Source organism: Propithecus coquereli, unplaced genomic scaffold (genome assembly GCF_000956105.1).
Source record: "Propithecus coquereli isolate 6110/MARCELLA unplaced genomic scaffold, Pcoq_1.0 Scaffold77, whole genome shotgun sequence".
NCBI classification, from domain to species: Eukaryota; Metazoa; Chordata; class Mammalia; order Primates; family Indriidae; genus Propithecus; species Propithecus coquereli.
The window spans coordinates 2,794,375-2,815,763 of NW_012153840.1; the positions used below are offsets into that span (position 1 = coordinate 2,794,375).

General features: G+C 47.8%; 1 protein-coding gene across 1 annotated transcript in view; it reads right to left on the reverse strand.

Annotated features, from left to right (window-relative positions):
- The window catches only part of KAZN (kazrin, periplakin interacting protein), a 432,584-nt gene extending 420,298 nt beyond the window's left edge, over positions 1–12,286 (reverse strand). The window contains exon 1 of the mRNA XM_012662661.1: positions 12,061–12,286. Within this exon, the coding sequence (XP_012518115.1) occupies positions 12,061–12,286 (226 nt within the window). The remainder of the gene's footprint in view (positions 1–12,060) is intronic.
- Between the last annotated feature and the right edge of the window lie 9,103 nt (positions 12,287–21,389).

A 21,389-nucleotide genomic window follows, 5' to 3' on the forward strand; every position in this document is an offset into this window, starting at 1 on the left:
CGTGTCATTAGCCTTGTGGTACAGACGAGGAAACTGAGACCTGGAAGTTCCCACAACGCCTAAGGTGTATCACCAGCATCTGAATCAGGTCTCTCTCACTCCCTGAAACCCACATATATCTGGTACATTACCTTGAAGATAGAAGTGACCGCCTCGAAACTGAGGAGCAGATGCGAAGCGTCTCTCCCTGTATCTCACCAGGACTAATGACTCTTTGTCCTGTCTCAGTTCCCTGGAAGTCAGTGATGAAGGCTGAACACAAGTGACTCACCTCAAACCACTGAGCTGCCAACAAATGTCTCTTTCTCTTGTTCTTTAGCCACTACACCCCCAGTAATTAACCCCTCGTTTGTTCAGTAGTTTCATTGCTCACATTTAATTCACTAGCATACTCATTCAATCACCCTTTATTAAGCTCCTCCTGTATGCCAAACTGGGTCAGAAGGAAAATGAAAGAAAACCACAAGTTCAGGGGTCGGCAAATGATAGCCCCAGGGCCACCTGTTTTGGTCAATAAAGTTTTATTGGAACACAACCATTCCCATTCATTTACCTATTGTCTATGGCTGCTTTTGCATTACAACTGCAGATCTGAGGAGTTGCAACAGATACCCTATAGCCCCAAAGCCTAAAATATTTATTATTTGGCCCTTTATTTAAAAAGTTTGCCAACTCCCACATTAGCTCCATCATTTAAGCCACAAAGAGGAAGCACTGGAGTGAACTCCAAACCGAAACAAGAAGCACTTTCATCTACACATGTAACTATAATATTCATTAGCAGTGGGAACACCTTAAACATTTGATGTTAATACAAATCTAAAACTCAAAAGCATTGAAACATTTTGATCCTTAAAAAAAATACTTTCTATTTTTCTAAAACCCATTATAAATAGATCTCCAAACAAAGTTCCAATGTCTATTATTTCTATTTTGCCGTCAGAGGTTGAAAAAGCCCAGAAGCGAATGTTCCCTTTTTGCACTGGAACTAAAACAGAGATCAGACTCCTAGCCACTGTGTTAGATGCTTTGGAGCTAGTTGATCATGGCTGGTCACCTGCTACACTGCAGAGACCACTGGGTTGCTACCCCCCTTCCATTCCTCTAAGTTGCACACCAAAATGTCCCATTCTCATCTCCCTGAGTTTCCTGCCACACTCTTGGCCTTTGATCTGTGGGTGAAATTCCATTGACCTGAGTCCAAGATCTGGGCACAAATCTGGAGTCACGGGAGGTCCACCTGCTGTCCAGGCAGTCACAGCCACAGCAGAAGTGAGAACATGCATCTAAACAATCAACCGGTGAGACGGAGAATTCAAACCAACATGTTTTGGTTGCATATTTAACCCAAAGACCCTAATAAAAGAGCCTCTAAAGGTCTAATGGGATCTCCCTGAAGGGATAGTGAAAAGAGAGAAAAATTAGGCAGATTTATTGTGATAGCCAAATCCTGCCCCCAACACTCAGAGAATACACATATCCACAGGTCTCCACACAGATGTGCTTCCCATATTCGAAAATCCTAAATTATGGTGGTATGCAGTGCAAAAATTCTCTACAGGGGAGTCAGCCCCAGATCTAGGGTCACTGACATAAACAGGAAGTTCTCAGTGCAGCCCTGACCTTGTTTACAGATCCCCAACTGCCTAATATGGAATCTAGAAGAGGAGAAATTCTAAGCTCAGGCATTAGGAAGGTCATGGAAAGAGAAGTTAATGGTTGCATATCCCTCTGATATGGTGAAAGAATCTAGTGTGAAAAATGAGATTCAATCTGTAAGCACGGACTCCACCTTCACTGTGGGCCTCTCACTGGACACGGAGGCTTGGCTTATGAGGGCATGGTCTTGAGGCGATGGGGTCTCCACCTGGGCCTTACAAAACACAGTGGCCCATGCGCAAGAGAGAGTTGTCAAGGCAAGGTTGGATCTCACCCAGCCATGAGCTATGGGGCAGTCCTCTTCCTCCTGTGCGGCTGAGCCTGATCTTACAGTGGAAGGAAGGGGGAGAATTTGGTTCAATAACCAGCTCAACAATCTTAGATAAATCAGCTTAAACAGCCGGGCTTCAGTTTTCTTAGTTGAGAAACAGATGGCTATGTCCACCTCAATTCAATTACATGGGTGGTTGACAGGGCCCATGGGGCTCATGCCCTTGAAGTCTTTGCACAGTGCAAAGAGCTGGCTTGGAGGAGAGACTAGAGCACTTCCCTGGAGCCCTCCTGAGGGTAAAGGACAGAAGAGTGGATAAATGCAGCAGAATCCTGCACCAAGGCTGCCAGCCACCAGCCTTGCGACCTGAGGGTGCTACAGCAAGCCTATGCCATGGAGGTGACATGACAACACTGAAAGGGTTGGGGGTGGTTTTGAGTTGACCCATGGTAGCACCAATCCATGTGTTGACCAGCCCAGCTTTTTGTTGTTGTTGTTGTTGTAGTTGCTAATGAGAATGACCCACACTGCGGAAGCTGACCACAGAATCATGAGCCTTCTCCATAGGACTTCCATAAGACTTATACATGCCTCCCTCCTAACGCAAGGCTGCCTGGTACCATGACAAGTTTCCAACAGGACGTCTGAGCATGTCTTCCCGCCAACAGGCTGGCCAACAGTCCTCACGAAATGGCAGTCAGGCCTTGCCTTTCTGTTAACTCCTAACTCTAAAGATGTGTTGAACAGTCGTGTTCATTCTTGCTTCACATAGTAAACCTTGTAGGAACGGGAGAAGCAATCCACTTGATGAACATGTTAATTAAGATAATCAATACAACATATGATGCCAGGTCATTTCTTCCCAGGCTTCATTCATCATGGTCTGTGGGTGCACAGCTGCACTCTCCAGGGTCAGTATCAAATTTCTTAATCTCAAACTTTGCTACCAGCAAGAAATGGTGAGCAGCACATTCTTGCCAATTTCAAATGACAAGAATGGGGGAGAAAAAAAAGATGGCATAAGTCCCACTGTGTTCCAAGTTGCACTTACTGAATTAAAGCAAATATACCGTGTTCAATGTTTTAAAAAAGTTCAACTTAATCAAAGAAAATGGATGAACTCATTTGTTGCAGCTGACAAGAAGGCCTGGACTTGGCTAGGAAGATAATACAAGATATGTATCATCTTATTTTAAAAGATGCAGGTATGTCTGCCCTGAAATTCACATCCTTTCTTATTCTTTTTCAAGACAGAGGGAGAAAAGTTATTATTCAAGATCTAGACCCTGTAGTATCCATGCCTTCCTTCTCCTTAAGACATGCTCTGTCTCTGGGGGAGAAGGTCCCAGCTGGCAGCTGTTCCCTGCAGTGTTCCAATCCCAAAATATCCAAAAAGTTGTACTTTTTAATAAGCTACCATGGCCAGTTTTAACCTTCAGTGGTGAAATTAATGTATTTGCCAGCATGCTTTTATTACATATCATCACTGTCGTGCACATCTGTGCAGATTCCTGTATTTGTCCCTTCATTGTCTATTTTCCCATTACACCCGTCTAGACCTTTATTAGAAAATGTAATTATGTTTCCATGTCAGTCACACCTACTGGGCTGCGAGCTCCCAGATAACTCAGTCCATATCTTATTAAATCTGTGGTCCCTGTACCTATGTGCCCAATCTCCCCAGAGAGATGGAGACAGAGAGCAGAAAGGAAGAAGAAAAGAAGAAAAGAAGAGGAAGAGAAGGCGTTTTAAGCAAAAAGGCAAAACCATCCTATGGGCATGTCTTTGGGCTGCGTGGCTGTGACATCTGGATATTCTTGTCGTAGTGAAGTGGGTGGGCTCCAGGGTCAGCTGAACCTGTGTTCTAATCCCCTGTTCTTCTGTCCACCAGCTGACCACTTTCTGGAGCTTGGAAAAGCTGCTTAACCTTTCCAAGCCTCAATTTCATCATCTGCAGAATGGAGGTTTTAACAGTACCTAACTCTCTGCGACACGAAGGTAAGTTGAGAAAATGCCTCATACGATGCTGGCTCTTGGATGATCACAAAAGTCTCTCCGGCTTCCCAGTTCTGATCCTGGAACATCTCTTTTTCTAATGAGTCAACCCTCCACTAAGCTCTGGGGTCCACTGTTCCCTTTCCTGGAAAGGAAAGAAGGTCTCTCTGCGACTCTCTTTAGCTGAAGCCCAGCAAGGAGGCAGCGAGAGGGAGAATCTCGTTCTCACCTGTGAACATGGCTCAGCACTAAGTTGCCCTCTTTCCTCTGGCCAGACACGAGTCCCTCCTGGCTATAGAGCCTGCAGCAGTGACAGAGCATATTTTATACAGCAGAGCTCTGAGGATCGATGACGAGTGACCCAGTGTCTGACATGCAGATCCTAATTATAATGGCCACAACAGCAACATTGGAACAATAATGGTTTCTTGGGCAACAATGGGAAAAGCGATGCCAAGCTCTATAGCACGCCGGTGGAGACGGCAGGCAGTCTCTGGAGTCACGTTTGCCTGTGTTCGTATCCTGGCTCTGCCACTTACTAGCTTGGTGGCCCTGAGTAGCCAAGTCATGTAAACTTGCTGTTCCTCAATTTTCTCATGTGTAAAATGACCAACATAGTACTTACCTCATAAGGTGTCTTAAAGGATTAATTGAGGTATTAAAGATAAAGGATTTGGAACAGTGCTTGATATATGGTATGTAAGCACTCAATTAAACTCATCTATCATTAAATCAATGATCCTTGTGTGTAACGTGATAAGTAGACCAAATTTCACACACCCCGTAATTTAGTATCCAGCCATCCATTGATCCTACAAGTATTTACTGAGCTTTTATTACGTGCCAGGCCCCTTTCTAGGTGCTGGTGATGCAGGCAGAAATAGACAAACCTGCCTGACCTCACGGAGCTATCATTCTAGAAAGAAGAACTCACAACTGAGGTTTCCCTTAATGCCATGGCATAAAAATGAAATTCAAAACTAGGGACAATTTTGGCCTCCAAGGGACATTTGGCAACTGCTGGAGACATTTTTGGTTGTCACAACTCGGGTGTGGAGGGTTTTACTGTTATCTAGTAGGTAGAGGCCAGGAATGCTGCTAAACATTCTACAACGCACAGGACAAAGATTTATCCTGCCCCAAATGTCAACAGCAGTGAGGCTGAGAAACTCTCCTCATAAGGTTTCTGTATGAGGTTAGCATGTCCTTTGTTGGGCATGGTCTTGGGCCACTGGAGCTACTGAGGCCACAGAGAGAGAGAATCCAGGAAAAGAGGAGGACACGGGCTGGATGGAGAAGACCAGGCTGCGAGATTCTAGCTTTGCCTGAAACCATCCTCCCCAAGACAGAAGAAGCACATGAAATCCAAGAAATCAGAAGCCAAAGTCTACAATCAAAATGGTCCTTTTCATTGGTAACAAGTGGCCCATGGGCTGCCAATCTTGCAAGCAGGATTCTTTTCCCTCCATGTCAGTTGAGCCCGTGCCTAAGTGAGAGGGATGGCTGCTCCCCCAACTCTCAATCCTCAGATTTTACCATAAAGACCCAGAAACTACCACCAGTCCAGGAAAACATTAATCAGGACTAGAGACAAGCCTATAGCTCCCTCAACTTTCCCACGGAACAGAGCGAAACGTGTTTCCAACTTAGGAGACAAGACAGTGAAGCACACACAGGTGTAAATAGCAGAGGGGCCTGCTGGGTCTGAATTCCTGGCTCAGTCATGTGGCAGCTGAGTGACTCTGGGCACTGAAGTGAAATGAGTAAAAGCATGGACTCTGGAGCTAGAGCTTGGTCACTTCATGGCTGTGTCCCTTTTGGCAAGTAATGTATCATCTCTGTGCCTCTGTTTTCTCATATGTAAAATGGGCACAAGAATGGGACCTGCCTAACAAGTAATGATGAGGGGTAAATGCATTGATGAAACATATTAATACAGAAAAGCACTTAGAACACTACCCGGCTCTGAGTAAACACTATGCCAAAGTTTGCTATTACCATTCTTACTATGTCACTGCAGACAAGTGACTCAGCCTCTCTGAGAATTAGTTTCCTCTTCTGAAAAAAGGACATAATAGTTGGGTTCAGGATTCAATAATGTATGTTAGGCATTTACCACAGTACTTAGTATGTTTTAGGTACTTACTATTATTTATTAAAAAGTTTGACAAAAGCATTGAAACTAATTCTTGTTACTGCTGCATTAAACTATTCACCTTGACCAAAAAAAAAGAAACTACATGTTTCAAGATGGTCCGAGAATAGCCAGCATCTTGTGGTGTACCCCAGAAGTAAGCTCTGAGAACCATAATGCAGTGCCCAAAGGTGGGTGGAGACTATTAGCTCTGGGCCCACCTCCTTTAAAGGGGTGCTCTGCTCTTATGGATTCTTATTAGTTCAATCTGCAGAGCTGAGACAACGCTGGGAATGGAAGGCCTCTGCATCCTCACAAAGGTGCTGCAGCTCTTGCTCTGGTGGCAGAGGAGAGAGAGGGGGAGACCTGGGCTCCCTGACTTCTCTCCCTCCTCCAGCCTGACTGCACACTGCAGCAGGGAGCAGAGGCTTTGGGGTTCTTTGCTTGCAGAACTGCCTATTGAAAGCTCCATCCGAGCACTCGTGCTAAGATCTCATTCATCAGAGGGTGAAGGGGGTAGGGGACTTTGAGAAGCCTGACCCAAAGGTCTTGCACGGCCCAGTCAACAAAGACACCAGAATAAATTTAGAACCAATGATTTCCCACCACACAGAAGCCACCTGCTTAAACAGTTGCTCTTGCCAAACTCATTAAAACTATGCTCAGTTTCTTTCATGTTTCTAGCAGCTCAGGATTCCAAGGGGGAAGCAGGCATGCCCACAGAGCACAACCTGGCCTCCCGGACTTAGATCTGAGGTTGCATCAAACAAGCAAGAATGTTCTGGTCTCATCCAACTACATGGGGTGGAAGAACGCATTCCTTTCCCTGGTCTTCTTCCAGCTCCTCCACAGTGGAGATGGGCCTGGCAGGGGGCTGGGAGATGGCAGCAGGGGCCAGCAGGACTCTTAGCTGCACGGAATTGTCAGGTACGATCTGCCCCAGTGGACGGCCACTCTGTTGGGTTCAGGAAAGTTGTCTTTCCCTAAATGATTCTGCCTGAACTCACTTTCCTGCATTTCAGAGCACCAAGACACTGTGATGGCTGCTGGTGGTGACACCTCTGTTATCTCATGTGTTACTCTCCCTAATATCCAACCCAAACAGTAAGAACCAATTTCCATTTGGAAGATCATTTAAAAACCCATTCCCTGGGCTCAGCAGGCAGAATGAATTCCATTCTTGCCTGATGTATGGCAGGGGGTGAGAAGCCAAGGAGGAATGTTCATGCATACCAGTCCTGGGAAAGCTCTGGAAAGAACAGGAATTCATGTGGATTTCACTCTCCTTAGTTATAAAACCCAGGAATGAGTATATGGGTACATACATATAGAAGTGAAATATGCAATGAATGTGGTCAAAACGCCAAGCTTGACCTGGGCCCCATACAGCTTGCACGGTGAGCAGGCAGAGTTCCAATGAGCTCTTGCCACCTGCCAAGCCCATCTGCTACAAACTCACTGGCAGCCAGGAAGTCACAAATTATAACCCTACAGGATTCCTAAAAAGTGCCAACAGTCTTGGGGAATAAGGGGTAACGGAATGGGGAGAGCCTACCTACTTTGCCTTACCTGGGAAGATACATGACAAGGTTCCTATTATAAAAATCAGATCCTCTAAGACTTCCAGGGTACATCAAAGAAGTTTTGGGAAGCCACAGAAAATCATGCAACAAACACTGGAAGCATGAAATTACCTAAACCAGAAACTTAAGGGGTCCTTTGAAGGCATTTTCCAAAGGCAATGGAAAGATAGTAAATAATTGCCAATCAATAAGTAATTTCAACCACACTGTACTGATCTGTAAGTAATCTCTTGGTGACCATGCATGATAATTTTCAGGAAGATACTTGAAGCCCCATCTCATGACAGCCTACCAGATCAGGAAAAGACACACTGTTTCAGCCCACTGATATGGCTGGAAAACCAAGGCATAGGATACTTGATGAGTTCTGTAACTTAGCAGCAAACTAACAGAGGACTCCAGGGATGACACTACATTTTGTTCCACCCTCTTTGCCATTTGAAAATTCTCTTTCTCAAAAAAGATAAAAGTCTACTTAGGAAAACAAGAGCAGAGGCAGAATGAATTGGGAAGGGGATGCCAAAAGACAGAACTTATTTCGCAAAGCAACAGTGTCTAGCGTCTCCCAGACTACTCACACATTCAATTCACTCCAAAGGTAATTTATACTTCACCAAAGAGTTTCCACTGTTGTTGAATCGTAGATAACAGCTGTCAGACCTTAAGTAACAGCCTATTTTAACGCCTGGGGAGAAAAGTACAATTTGCATGTATTTTTGGAAATTTACAAAGGTGTAGGAAGATGACCCTTTCCCCCACCCCATTTTAATCAATGCAGTGGGCAGGAAGCCCTCAACACCAAAGGAAGATGCTATCAACACTTTCACATGCATAGGGGTAGAAATACAATTATTTCCTTTAAAAAAACAACAAACTAAAGGCAATAGGCACATATCCCACTGGGCATAAGTATTTTATGTTATGTACAGTTAATACCTATTGGAATTGGATACGATGATGCTTAATTGTTTTCTAATGCATAGCAAAGCAAGCAATTGAATCTAATATTAGTCATTCATCAGATAAAACATTTTCAGAGAAACAAACTGCTATATTTTCTCCTCAAAGAACAGCGAGCATTTAAAACACATTTTCCCAGAGATGTTACGCTGAGGAAAACAGCTTAGAAATGTTACTTTAAACAAATCCCTTCTCTGGCTACCAACAACAAGACGAATTGGAACAAATCCTTGGCCCTGTTCTTTCCAAGCCTCCTCCTGTCCACCTGTCAAAGGCTGTTGTGACCCCAGCAACCCAAGAGGCACCCTCCGGAGCTGTGAAATGTGCCGCTCTGCACGGATGCCCTCTGCACTGTATGCCAGCATCCTCATTAGGGATTATCCAACTCACTTGCAGCAGGGAGAGACAAGATGGGCTTGCTGCCAAGTGTTCCTTCAACACAGATTCTGAAAGAAGATCCTGCGAAGTGCCGAAAGCCCAGATTTTCAGTTCACTTTCTAGATTCTGTTACATAGCAACCATGCCAGCTCGCAGAGGGTACTAACCAAGTTAATATTTTGTTTAGATGACACACTGCATTAACCCTCTTGGAAAACTCAAGTTTTCTTCATCAAAAGGTGTTACCAACCTACCTACTGCCAGTTGCCATCCCTGCAGCGAAAGATCCAATGATGGATGGATGAGCTTGCTTACTTAAAATAAAAAAAAAAAATTAAAACAAAAATATTTGAAAGTGGAGCTAACAATCTCTAGGCAGAGGGAGCAAAAGGCGACACTTTCCCACAACCATTTGTGCCAATATTATTAAAGGTATATTAGCATGCATTTAATATGTGCATAATGCCCTTTAGTTAAAAGATGACTTCTGCAGGTTACATTTTGTAAGATACTCATTTCATTTAAAAGCTTGATCTGCGGAGCGATAACTCAATTGCACTAAATACTCTTAGGGTCTGGGCCCATTGAATCGCACCAACACAGACAGAATGAAAACACAGGACTAGTTCGGAAGAACGGTCAGAAACTCCGAGGAGAAGCCTCTGCGAGCTTCCCTGGAGGTGTGTTATGAAGAAGCATGAGGAAACCAATCAACCACACTTTAAAATTAACTTGTGAGAACTCCGTGTTTCCCTCTTGGAAAATGAAAGCAATAGCAAAAGAAACTACCAGACCTCTGCAGAAGGAAAATGCTGCCACAGTCACAAGAAAGGGGGAAACAAACAAACAAACAAACAAAAACTCACAGACACTAAATGATGTAAAAAGTACGTTATTAAAGGTACATTAAAAGTCCAGGATAGAGGTACTGTTGCCATAGAGAAGTCAACAATGCCCCACTGGCTTTATATGGGGGGCTTGTTTTCTTTCAACCATCACATCAGTTTAAATTCTCATCAATTTTGACGGATATGTGGCCAATAAACAAGTAAAGTTCAAGCCTTTAACATTTTATTTTCTGATTATAAAATCATGAAGTGCCCCTAGTAGAGGTTTTGAGAAATACTAATGGTACAAAGAGGAAAAATCAAGAGCATCCTTTATCCTACCACCCACAGACAGCCGCTGAGATGGACAGGCACGCTCCTACGAGCATGAGGGAGCTGCAGGTTGTGTGTGTTTTTAAGGATATCAAGAGATCCAAAAGCCATGTCCATTTCCAAAGCCCTGTGCATTTTTGTCGGAAAAAAGAAAAAGAAAACAGCCCCCCGCTGCTCCACTACAACAATTTAACCATCAACTAGTATCTCCATTTCCAAGTTGAGTGTGTGTGTCATCACTGCACTGACTTCCTTAGCATGCCCGGTCTGCCGCTAGACCTAGGACTCAGATAAAAAGCCACTTAACTTTTCTTTGGCTGACAAAGGAGCAGACAGTAGGAAATAAATGGGCGTTGTTCAGTGTCCCTTACTATGGCTTTTGAGTCTTAGCAAAATAACAGTTCTTAGCTATTTCTTTAATGTTAGAAGAGTTCCTGCCTGTAAAAAGTAAAGCATTACCTTGCAACCTGCCTTTCCCTTTTTTCTCCCCCACCCCATGTTCCAGTGGGGAATGTTTTTTCACACACAGTGACACAGCAAGGGATAAATGACAAGAATAACCGGATGTCAAGCTTGAGTACTGTGCAGCCTGCACCAGGACCACAACACCTTCCCACCATTACGTCATGGCTACCTCCTTACCAAAGTACTCCCCCGATTCCTAAGCCCTCTGACGGGCCCCTCAAGTACCAAGTTATGCTCTGACTTGGAATTCAACACACAACTGCTAATGTTCAGGCTTCACATCGCACATCAAGAAAGCACACCTTGCCAAGGAAGGCAGGGCAGACGCGGGGACCGCTGGAGAGAAGGCATTCGTGTGAAAACAGACTCTCAACACTTATGAGAAGCTCTTGAAATGACAAAAAAACAGAAAATCATTTTGAGCCACTGAGCAATTGGTACCTCGTATTCATCAAGTGACATATTTACACAAGTGGTCCTCATAGACTGGAGATTTTTTTTCTATCCTGTTCTGGATTTCAGCAGTTTAGTTCACAATTCAAATGATTTTAATAACCAGTGTTTCTTAAAGGGCAATTAGGCAAAAAGGAAAAAAAAAAACCGAAAAGCCTGCTTGCCCTTTTACTTTCTAATTCACACAAACCAAAACAGTGCATTTTGGGGATACCTCGGCCACCTTTAGTGCTCGCAGAGGGGTTCAGAGCTAAATTGCTGTCAATGTCAGCACAGACCAACTGTCTTTTTCTCCTTCCTCCTCTAAATTGCAAAGCGTCCCTTCAGACAGGGGCTCCCTGAGACCCACCACCTCAGCCTTCTTGCCAGGAGCCCACCGCTCCACTTTTGAAGTCCACAGTGTCCCCCTGGAAAGTGTTCTCGGTGTTTATATTTGCTGGAAATTTAAACTCCCTGCTGAGCAGAGCAGATACTGTTGCATTCCTGTATTCCACTGCCTGCACGATCTCAAATGGGGAGAAAATACAGTCCAGATGCAACCGAGCCCAGGGATTTGGAGAGAAAGCGCACCAGTTCCATCCTCTACCCGGGCCACTGTCCCAGAGCTCTCTCTGGGAAAGAGTCGTTCTGAAAGAAGGAGCCTTCGGAGCTGGGGGGAACTGTGGCATTCAGCCCTGCCGGGGTGGGGGCAAAGGCCCGGGCATGAAAAGTTTGCCACGGAGCCGGGGGCTGCGTAGCATCGAAAGGGCATTCTGCTGCCGGAAGGGACCCGCCGGCCGCGCCTGGCTCCGGCTGGCCAGGGCCGGTGTGACCGTGTGACCCCGTGCACACTGCGCCCGGGTTTTCCTTAATGACAGCAGCCTGCAACTCCCAGCCGGGGAGCGGCGGTGGCCACCGCGGGCGGAAAGGGTTACGAGCCACGATGCGGAGCGATTCCTCCCGGACGTGGGGGCCGGGCGTGCCGGCGCCTCCCCTCCGCCCTGGGCGCGGGGCGATCCCTACCTTGAGCGCCGAGCTGGTGGTTCTCCATGTTCGCCGCCGCCGAGTCCGCCGCCGCCGAGGCGCTGGCCGCGGCTCCCGGGCCCGGGCCGGGGCCGCCGCTGCCGCTCAGTTCCGCCAGCCTCCGGTTGGTGGCCGTGAGTTCGGCTCGCAGGTTGGTCACCTCCTGGCTGGCCGACTGGACCGCCCCATCGATGCGGAGCGCGAGCTGCTTATTGTCTTCCATCATGCTCAGGATTTTGGCCTGGGGGCGAGAGAGGTGACAAAGAGCTGCATGATGCGCGGGGGGCGCGCGGCCGGGCACCCCCGGCTCTACCTGTTGGGTCCCCCGCGGCCCGGCTCGCCCGCGCCCCGACCCCCAGGCACCGGCAGCGCCGGCTCCTCGGGCGCAGGAATGACAGCGGCGCCTCCAGCCCGAGCCGCGGCGGTGGCGAGGCGGCGGGGGGAGGAGGAGGAGGAGAAAGAGGAGGAGAAGGAGGAGGAGGAGGAGCAGCGATCGCCGAGACCCCGGCGGGCGGGCGCCGAGAGCCGCTCGCAGAAGGACACCGCGCGCCGCCAGGCACTCTTTAAATGGAGCCTACCATTCGCCGCCCGCTCGGGAGGGGGCCCGCGCCCGGAGCTGGGGAACACCCTCGGCCTCCAGCGCCCCCCACTTCAGGGACACACCCCCCCGGGGGGCGGGGGCGGCGGCCGGCGGCCCGGAGCGGGCCGAGGTGGCGCTCCTGGCGAGGGGTGGGGGACGCCTGGGCCCAGGCCGGCCCTCTGTCCCCTCGCTGGAGCGGTGGGGCAGCCCCCGCCCGGCGGACTAGTGCCCCGCGCCGCGCTGGGCTTGGGGAGGCGCTGGGTGCTCGGGAGAGAGGGGTGCTCGGCCGAGGGGCCCCGGAGCGCAGCAGGGGTGGAGCTCCTGGGGAGGGGGCGGTTGGCGCGAGCTCGGGAGTGGAGTTCTTGCTTCCCGGTTCCTTAAACTGCGCATAGAAAATGCCCAGCGGGAAGCCGAGCTGCTGCCCTAAAGCCTCTCTCTCTGCACCCGCACCGGCCGCCGCGACCTGCGCTGGCCACCCCCGGAGGGAGCACTGTCTCTCCCCGCGTGGGCCGCTCGCGCCCCGGCCTCCCCACAGCCGAAGCCCCCGTGTGTGCACCCCAGGTGGAGGGGCACTCAGCCTTAGCCGGGTCCTAAGCTTCTCAGCTGGGCTGAATCTTGGCGGGGTGGGAGATGAGATTAGAAGAGAAGATGGAAGGCATCCGTGGGGCTTCCTCCCTTTCTCCTGCCTCAGTTTATCCGTTCCCTCTTCACACAACTGAGGTAACTTAGCGTTGATAAGCCCCTTCCAGCTCCTCTTTCTCTCCCAGAGCACTGGCTTTGCTCAGTGAAATGGGGCCCTGGATTCCAGCCACCAGACCTTGTTACCATAGCAAGCTTCATTCCATGCAAATAGGACAATTTAAAACAGCCAATGTAACCCCCTGGACAACAGCACGCCACCGTTCCAGCTCAGTCAACCTTGGGAGAGCAGCTCAGAGCACACTGCAGAAGCCAATGGGGTGCTCCTGCCTGCGATGAGGTTGCCTGCCCTTCAGCTCCAACAGCATTTATTAGAAGCCTGTAACAGCCAAGCCAGAAAATGCAGGCGAAGTGCTTTTGTGTGTGTCTTGTTATCTTTTTGGAGTAAGGATTATTATTCCCATTTCAGAGATGAGGAAACTGAGGCTCTGGGCAGGATTAAATAATTTACCCAAGGGTCCCACAGAAATCAGGTGACAATAGGACTGGATGTAAGTAATCTTCTGATTCCAGGCTAGTCCTGCTATGCCTTCAGTAGACTTTGAATGATAGATTTTTTCCCCTCTTTTATGTGGAACCATAAAAACACTGTTGCCCCATTGCCTTGGGACCACTCACAAACTTTTGCAAAAGGGCAGGATTCAATGGTGGAGCACGTGGCAGCAGACACGGTTCTTTGCTCTGTCTGCTCTGCTCGGCTAACTAGCCAGTGTGGGGATCAAACCCTGACCTCAGCTTCATCAGCACGAGTTCTGACCACCTGGACCAACCAAGGCACTGAGAGCTGCTTGGTGCATCTGTAAACTAGGATTCAGTTTTCTGAAGTTTGTCAGTTAAGTCCTGGAGGAGCATCAAAGCTACAGAACTCTGTGGGTCTTCAAAAAGGGGAAGTCATGGTGTAGCCACTGTGGAAACCAGTTTAGCAATTCCTCAAAATCTAAACGTAGAATTACCGTATGACTTAGCAAATCCACTCCTACGTCTGTGTCCTAAAGAGTTTGTCCAAAACAGGTGCCCAGACAAAAATCTATACACGAATGTTCATAGCAGCACTATTCACAACAGTCAGAAGGTGGACAGAAGCCCAACGGCCATCAGCAGATGATGGGTAAACAAATTATGGTGTGTACACACGATTGAATATTACTCAGCCACAAAAAGGACTGAAGCACTGACACGGGCTACTGCAGGGATGAAACTTGAAAACATTATGTTAAGTGAAAGAAGCCAGACACAAAAGGTCACGGGTTGCATGACTCCATTCGTATGAAATATCCAGAGTAGGTAAATCCACAGAGACAGAAAGCACATTGGTGTTTGCTGGGGGCTGGGGGCAGAGAAGAATGGGGAGTAACTGCTTAACATAAATAGGTACAGAGTTTTATTTGGGGTGATGAAAATGTCTTAGAACTAGATAGAGGTGGTGGTTGCACAACATTGTGGATGTACGGAGTGCCATTGAATTGTTCACTCTGAGGTGGTTAAGTTTATGTTATATGAATTTAACCTCAATAAAAAAAAAAGTCGTTTTAGGCCAGGCGCGGTTGCTCATGCCTGTAATCCTAGCACTCTGGGAGGCTGAGGTGGGAGGATTGCTTGAGCTCAGGAGTTCGAGACCAGCTGAGCAAAAGCAAGGACCCTGTCTCTACTGAAAATAGAAAAATTAGCTGGGCGTGGTGGCACACGCCTGTAGTCCCAGCTACTTAGGAGGCTGAGCCCGGGAGTTTGAGGTTGCAGTGAGCTATGATGATGCCACTGCACTCTACCCTAGGGGGCAGAGGGAGACCTTGTCTCAAAAAAAAAAAAGGCATTTTATATGCAAATACAAAAAAATGGGGTTCGAGGTATTCTGGTGTTCTGGGAACAAACCTTCTATATAAACAAGAGTAGCTCTATTTAAAGAGCAGGGTGTGTGTGTGTGAGTGTGTGTGTGTGTGTGTGTGTGTGTGTGTGTGTGTATGCATGCATGTGTGCTCAAACCTGTGGTCTAGCACTCCTCAGGAGGAACAGTAATTTATATCTGTTTACATGCCTCTCTCGAACTTCACTGTGAACTTCAGGGTGGGGGAAGGAGGGTGGTCCTGTTAAGTTATTCAGTTTTGCATCCTTGCCACCTCGGCTGTAGTAAGCGCTTTGTAAACAAATGCATGTGAGCTTGTTTGTGCGGTAAACAAACTGATCGAGTGTTACTCATTTTCTCTTCTGTGAGATCATTCCTGCACACCAGAATCTTAAAATCAAAACAAAACAAAACAAACAAAAAATCTAACAGGGAGAAAAGAAAGCGAATATTTATTCCTTGGGCCCCTTCTCTTCTCATCACCCTCTGAGGTTTCAAGAAACTTGCTTTAGAAACTCCTGGGTTGCCTCCCAGGATTTTAAAGAATTTCACATTTTGAGATTTTTTTGTTAACATGAAAAAGGGGGCTTTTCCCAGCTGTGTTTCCTTATGTTCACCCACACACAAAAGAGCTGGATGTTAGATAGAAAGTCTGAGATCAGTTACCCTCTGAGGATCCACCTGATTTAAACCCAAAGCGTCTACCTTTCTTACCCTCAACCTCCGCCACCGCTGCTGCTCCTCCCGAGGCGATCTCAAGTAACAAAACAGGCGCAGAATCCGGGTCCCACTCCCACTTGCCTAACATCCTACCGCAAGCCCACTTGCCTTTCTGGGGGCTGATGTGCATTGACCACCCATTTCTTGGGAGACGCATATAAACCATTGCGGGAAGGATTCCAGAGCCATCTGTCATCCCCAGCTTGCTCCCTCTGGGGTCCACAGCTACGAAAATTTGATAGTACTGTGGGTTCTGTTTGGGGGTCCTCCCTTCTGCATGTTCCCAAAGTAACCCCCACCTTACAACCCAGTAAGCTGATGTTAAAAACCAAACCAACAGGTCCACTTCATAGATGGCAAATCACACGCGCCCAGCCAAACCCCACCCAACGCTCAGGCATTGGCCCACAGGCAGTCACCAGCTTCCACCCGTATTTGCCGAGTATCTGATCTTCCTGAGTAGGACGAGCAAACCGTACCACGCGCGTTTGGTGCCCGGCAAAGCTTGCCTGGGCATTTTGGAAAGTCTGCAAAACCAACCTCCATCTAGCTCAGAGGAAGGAAATTCCTAACAAGAATCAAGGCAAAAAGCCTAACCCATTGCTGACAGCGCAGGCGCATACGCCTCCCTTCTCCCATAAATAGAATGACCTTATAACTTAACGTCCAAACTGGGCCACTTCTAAGAGTGAAAGAGGGTGCTATGAATAATTGAGCCGGGACAAAGGGCATGAATTGAAACTGTCCCAGGGTACCCAGTATATGTGGGTGCCCTGCTCAAAACTGAATTATGCTTTTGGGTCCTAGAATGCCAACAGGATCATCTCCTCTAGCACCCTCCTTGTCTATGGAGAAACAGAGACCCAGATTCCGGAATGGACCCTGCAGCCCTGTTGGTAAAGGAGCCGGGAGGAATGAAACCAGAGTCTTTAGAAAACGGCCCATCTGATGTGTATCACGTGGCACTTTCTAGATGATAAGTGAAGGGTGAGTCCACAGCCTTGCGTAATCTGGCCACTGACTTCTTGTACCACGGCCCCTTGCTCACTCTTCTCCTGCCGCTTAATTCCCTCTGACCTCGGGTCCTTTGCCTTTTCTCTTGCCTCTGCCTGGAATATTACCCCCTGGCTCTCTGCATCTGATTCCTTTTCGTCACTTAGATTTAACATTCAACATTTACTTATTTCTTAGCATATATCACCATGGATCATTGTTTGGTTTGCTAATTTATTTGCTAATTTGAAATATAGACTGAAGGATTTGAGAGATGAGTCACCACGAGTTGGGCTCATGGGAGCAAAGGTCTTTAAACTCCTGATACTGAGGTTTCCAAAGCAATCCTGCTTATTCTGCTTCGTCCTGGATTCCATGGAATTCCCAAGATTAAATGCCCTTTTCTCGAGAGAATTTGGTTATTTCTATTTCATGCAACAAAATGCCCTGGCTAAAACTGCACCATCCATCCCCCCTGCTGCACGCACCCACTAGCCAGACAGGGAGCCTCAGGGAGGTAGGGCTTGGGTTCCATTCTTCTGTTCGCTTCCACTGCCTGGCGCATAATAGATGCTTCTCCAAAGAGTTTGTGGTTGATTGAACAAATCCCTGTCCCTCATCCCACACAAATTCATAGCCACAAATATTCTTGCTTCTCTCATTAAAACCCTTCTCATATTCGGTCTTCCCCCGGTATTATAGTCACATCTTAATTTTGCAAAGTACTTTCACAGCTCTCTTATTTTATTCTTGCAACAACTCCATTGTGCGGCGGGGGTACAGGAATCTGCATTTGGCAGATTAAGAACTGAGAGTCCAAGATCATGAAACTGACTGCACATCCTTCCACTTCTTATGCCCCAGTGCTCAATACGTATTTGTTGAAGCGGTGAGCTGGGGGCTAGGACTCAGGTGCCCCTACATGCTACCCACTTTTCTCTGTGACTCAGTCAGACATAGTGTCTGTCTGTCTCAGAAACTGGAGGCAACAATCATGTGCTCCTCCCTGCAAGGTGTGGTGATAAACCAATGGCCTCCAGGAATGCATACACAGGACAGGGTGGGAAAAGGGAAATCTGAAAGAGAAGCCAGTAAGTGATGGACTTCTCGGCCCAGGAGTCAGTACCCTAAGAAACCCTGATGCTTCTTTGGGTCGGCACATGACTGCCCGCAGGAGCTGGGGAGATACTGGTGGATGCAGTCTTGCCTCCTGCAGTCTCACTTAAAAGGCCACTTCCTACAAGCAGTGTCCCCTCCCAGGCTCTGCGAGATGTGCCTCTGGGCTTTAGGCTGGTTCCAGTGTTTCTCAAACTGAGGATGGAGACCACCTCATGTGGAATCCCCAGAAGATGCTTGTTAAAATGCAGAAGCCCAGGCCCCGCTCCCGACCAGCCAGAATGTCCGGGCTGGTGCCTGGTATCTGCATTTGCAACAGGCAGCCCGGGAGAGTCTGGTGCATGGTGAAGTGTGAGACTCACCGCTCTAGGCACCCAGGGCGGATGCTCATGGAGAAAGCACTGAGCACAGTGTGGAATGTGTCAGTGCTCGGGGCCTTCCGAGCCTCAGGAATGGCTGCTGGATGATGTCTGGTCTGTCGTGTGTCTCCCCCTTGGGGAATTACCCTCCTTCTCTGCAGATGGACACTCTGTTTATTCTAATTGTCACTTGTGAATCCTGGCCAATCTAGGAGATGTATCTCTTGTCCATTTACGCGGTTGACTTTGGCTGAGTAGGTTTGAACATGTGCTCTGGGGAAAAGGGTGGTGCGTCTCCAGACAGGAGTGGCCAGGGCTCGGGGCTGTGGTGAAAGGGCTAAGAAGGGGACAGAGCCATAGGAAGGTCCCCCTGCAGGCAGCGGGATCCCAGCAGCTACACAGCCCCCATTACTAGTCACCCTCATAACCACAGCTATGAAATGAAAGAATGGAGAAAAAAACAGTGGGGAGGATTGTGGGGCTTAAGGAGGCAGCCTGCAGCGACAAGGTGGGAATGCGTGTGCAGGTGTTGATTAAACATCTCTATCTATACACACACACACATCAACATGTATCAGCGTGGACACAGAGCAGAGTTATTAGTGTGAAGAGTGACAAGTTCTTCCTGACTTCCCAAGCAATCTCTCATCTAAAGCTGGGAAAGTCGGTCAGGCGCATCCCTTCTATGTATGTATTTAACCAACCCAGTCCCTTCTGCGGATTTTTCATTCGCAGACAGTCCTTTAAGAATCACTTCTAATTCAGAAGCTCCTATGTATGCAATAGATAAATATTAAATAGACATCCTAACCACAGACAAACACACAAGCATATACACTTGACTTACCTATTTCTTGGAAGAAGTGCCACTTCCCCCCTCCTTGAATGTTCCTTGGTTTTTTGATATGTCACACAAGAGAATATATGTGATGGCCTGGACCTTGGTTCTGTCACAGCCCGTGTGTGTGACAGTGAACAACAGCAACAGCCATGCAAAATACAAAACCCTGAGACAAATATTTCTACCTGCAGAGAACCATCACTACACCCCCAAAGAACTGGCTCACCCCCAGGCATCTTGGGCAACCTCCCGCCCTTTCATGCTGTGGCTATGTCATCCAGTGGGCGCTGTTTTATTTTCCAGCACCCTGGAGCCATCTCTGAGAGGTTCTCCCAGCAAAGCTGAAGAGGATGGGGACAATTCTTCCAGCCACTCTCACATGCCCTGGTCAGCTCTAGTTTCCCGGAATCTTAGCGAAGGCCCTTGCTAAGTAGACAGGGCAATTCATGGTCTCATCCCTCCCCTGGGGAGTGGGCAGCTTCAACGCATAAGCTCTGGAGTTAGTTAGACATGAGTTCAAATTCAAGCCCCGCCACTTACTAGCTCTGTGACAACCCGATGAGTTACTTAACGTCTCCGAGCTTCAAGTTCCGCATCAGGAAAATGGGAATAATATTACTGCTGACTTCACAGACTTGTTGGGAATTAGATGAGACAATGCCTGTAAAGCATTTGGTGGAGTGCCTGGTGCCTAGAAAGAACCCAACAGGTGCTGTCGATGCTGCAGGTACAGATGATGGAGATGACGCGCAGGGTGCTGATGGTGACTGTGATAGTTGTGCCAGTAGCTCGCTCCCGGGGCATCCACTGCGGTCTGCCGCTGCGCTCAGACATTCGTTTCTACTAACTCAGGCTGATTCCTCCCGGCACTGAAGTAACTATGAGGAAAAACTCAGGCTGGGGAGGTTTGCTCACACTCGCCCAGCTACAAAGTAGCACAACCGGATTCAGCTCCCTGTGTGTGCATTCTAGGGGCCCCTCCTTTCCTTCTTTCCCGTTCCCCGCGATACACGAACGGAGCGCAGTCTCGTCCCTGCATACGCCGATGCACTAGGAGACCTTCTGTGTTCCTTCCAACCCAGTGCCCTTTATTCTCTGCACGAGGCCTGGGTCTGATGTGCAGCAGGGACGGGAGCTGCTCCTTTGTGGCCGGCGCATTAGTCATTACAGGCCCTGGGGACCCATTGGGTAAATGAGTTCTCCTCGTTCATAAAATGGTACCCCAGTGGCTTGAAATACTTAACAGACCTACCCTAAATGGGTAATTTATTTTTTTCTCACTGGCGGTGTTATTATTCCTGTGATCTCCATCCTATGAAAGTTGTTTTCTATGCTTTCTTGGGGAGGTCTGGGGAGTATTTTTTAAACAGAAGTGCATTAGATTTGGAGAGGAGCAGGGTTTCACAAGCACAGGGATTTTCAGGGTGCCTTTAGTGCCATATTTTGCTCTTTCTCATTTATTTACTGAACTACATTTACCTTCAGGAGGAAAGTCTGCCACTCATGTCGACTCAGGCCCCCACCCTTTGCCCAGCCTCTTCCAGGCTTCCGCTTCCCTGAATTCATTTCTGTCTACTCCCAGGGCGCCTTGCACACTAAGTCCTCCCCCCTTAGGAAAGGTACTTTCTCCCCCAAATCTATCACAAAGAACAGTGTGACCCTCACTCAAGGCCACAGAGGAGACACTATATTAGGCACCAACCAAACAGAGGAACTAAGATCCTAACATCCCTTGATGACTCGTTACAAAGGGGTCTCGGATCTGGCAACGTCTACTATCCTTTTTCAGGAACTGGGAGCAGCGGTAGTAGGAAGGAGTCTTAGATCTTGCCCCTTGAGCCAATACTAAATTCTTCCAGCGCTAAAGTGCCCTGGGAAAATTCTTATTAGCCAAATGGCATAAACTGTTCAACTCAGTATGCCATGAAGGACTATACCTACAACCATCTGCCCTCGTATTCAGCCGTAGCTGTCCAGCTGTGTATATAATCAGAAGAGAGATATTTTATCCAACAGGATAATGTGTCTCTGGCCAGTAAGGTGCGAAGTTGCCACATTTGTCTTAATCAACCGCCCTTTTGTTTACCTGCCTTATTTTATGCTGGGAAGATGTAAAACAATTTATAGTCCAATATTTGGAACCCCAAGACCACATTGTTAGGTGTGTGTGCAGTTCAGGAG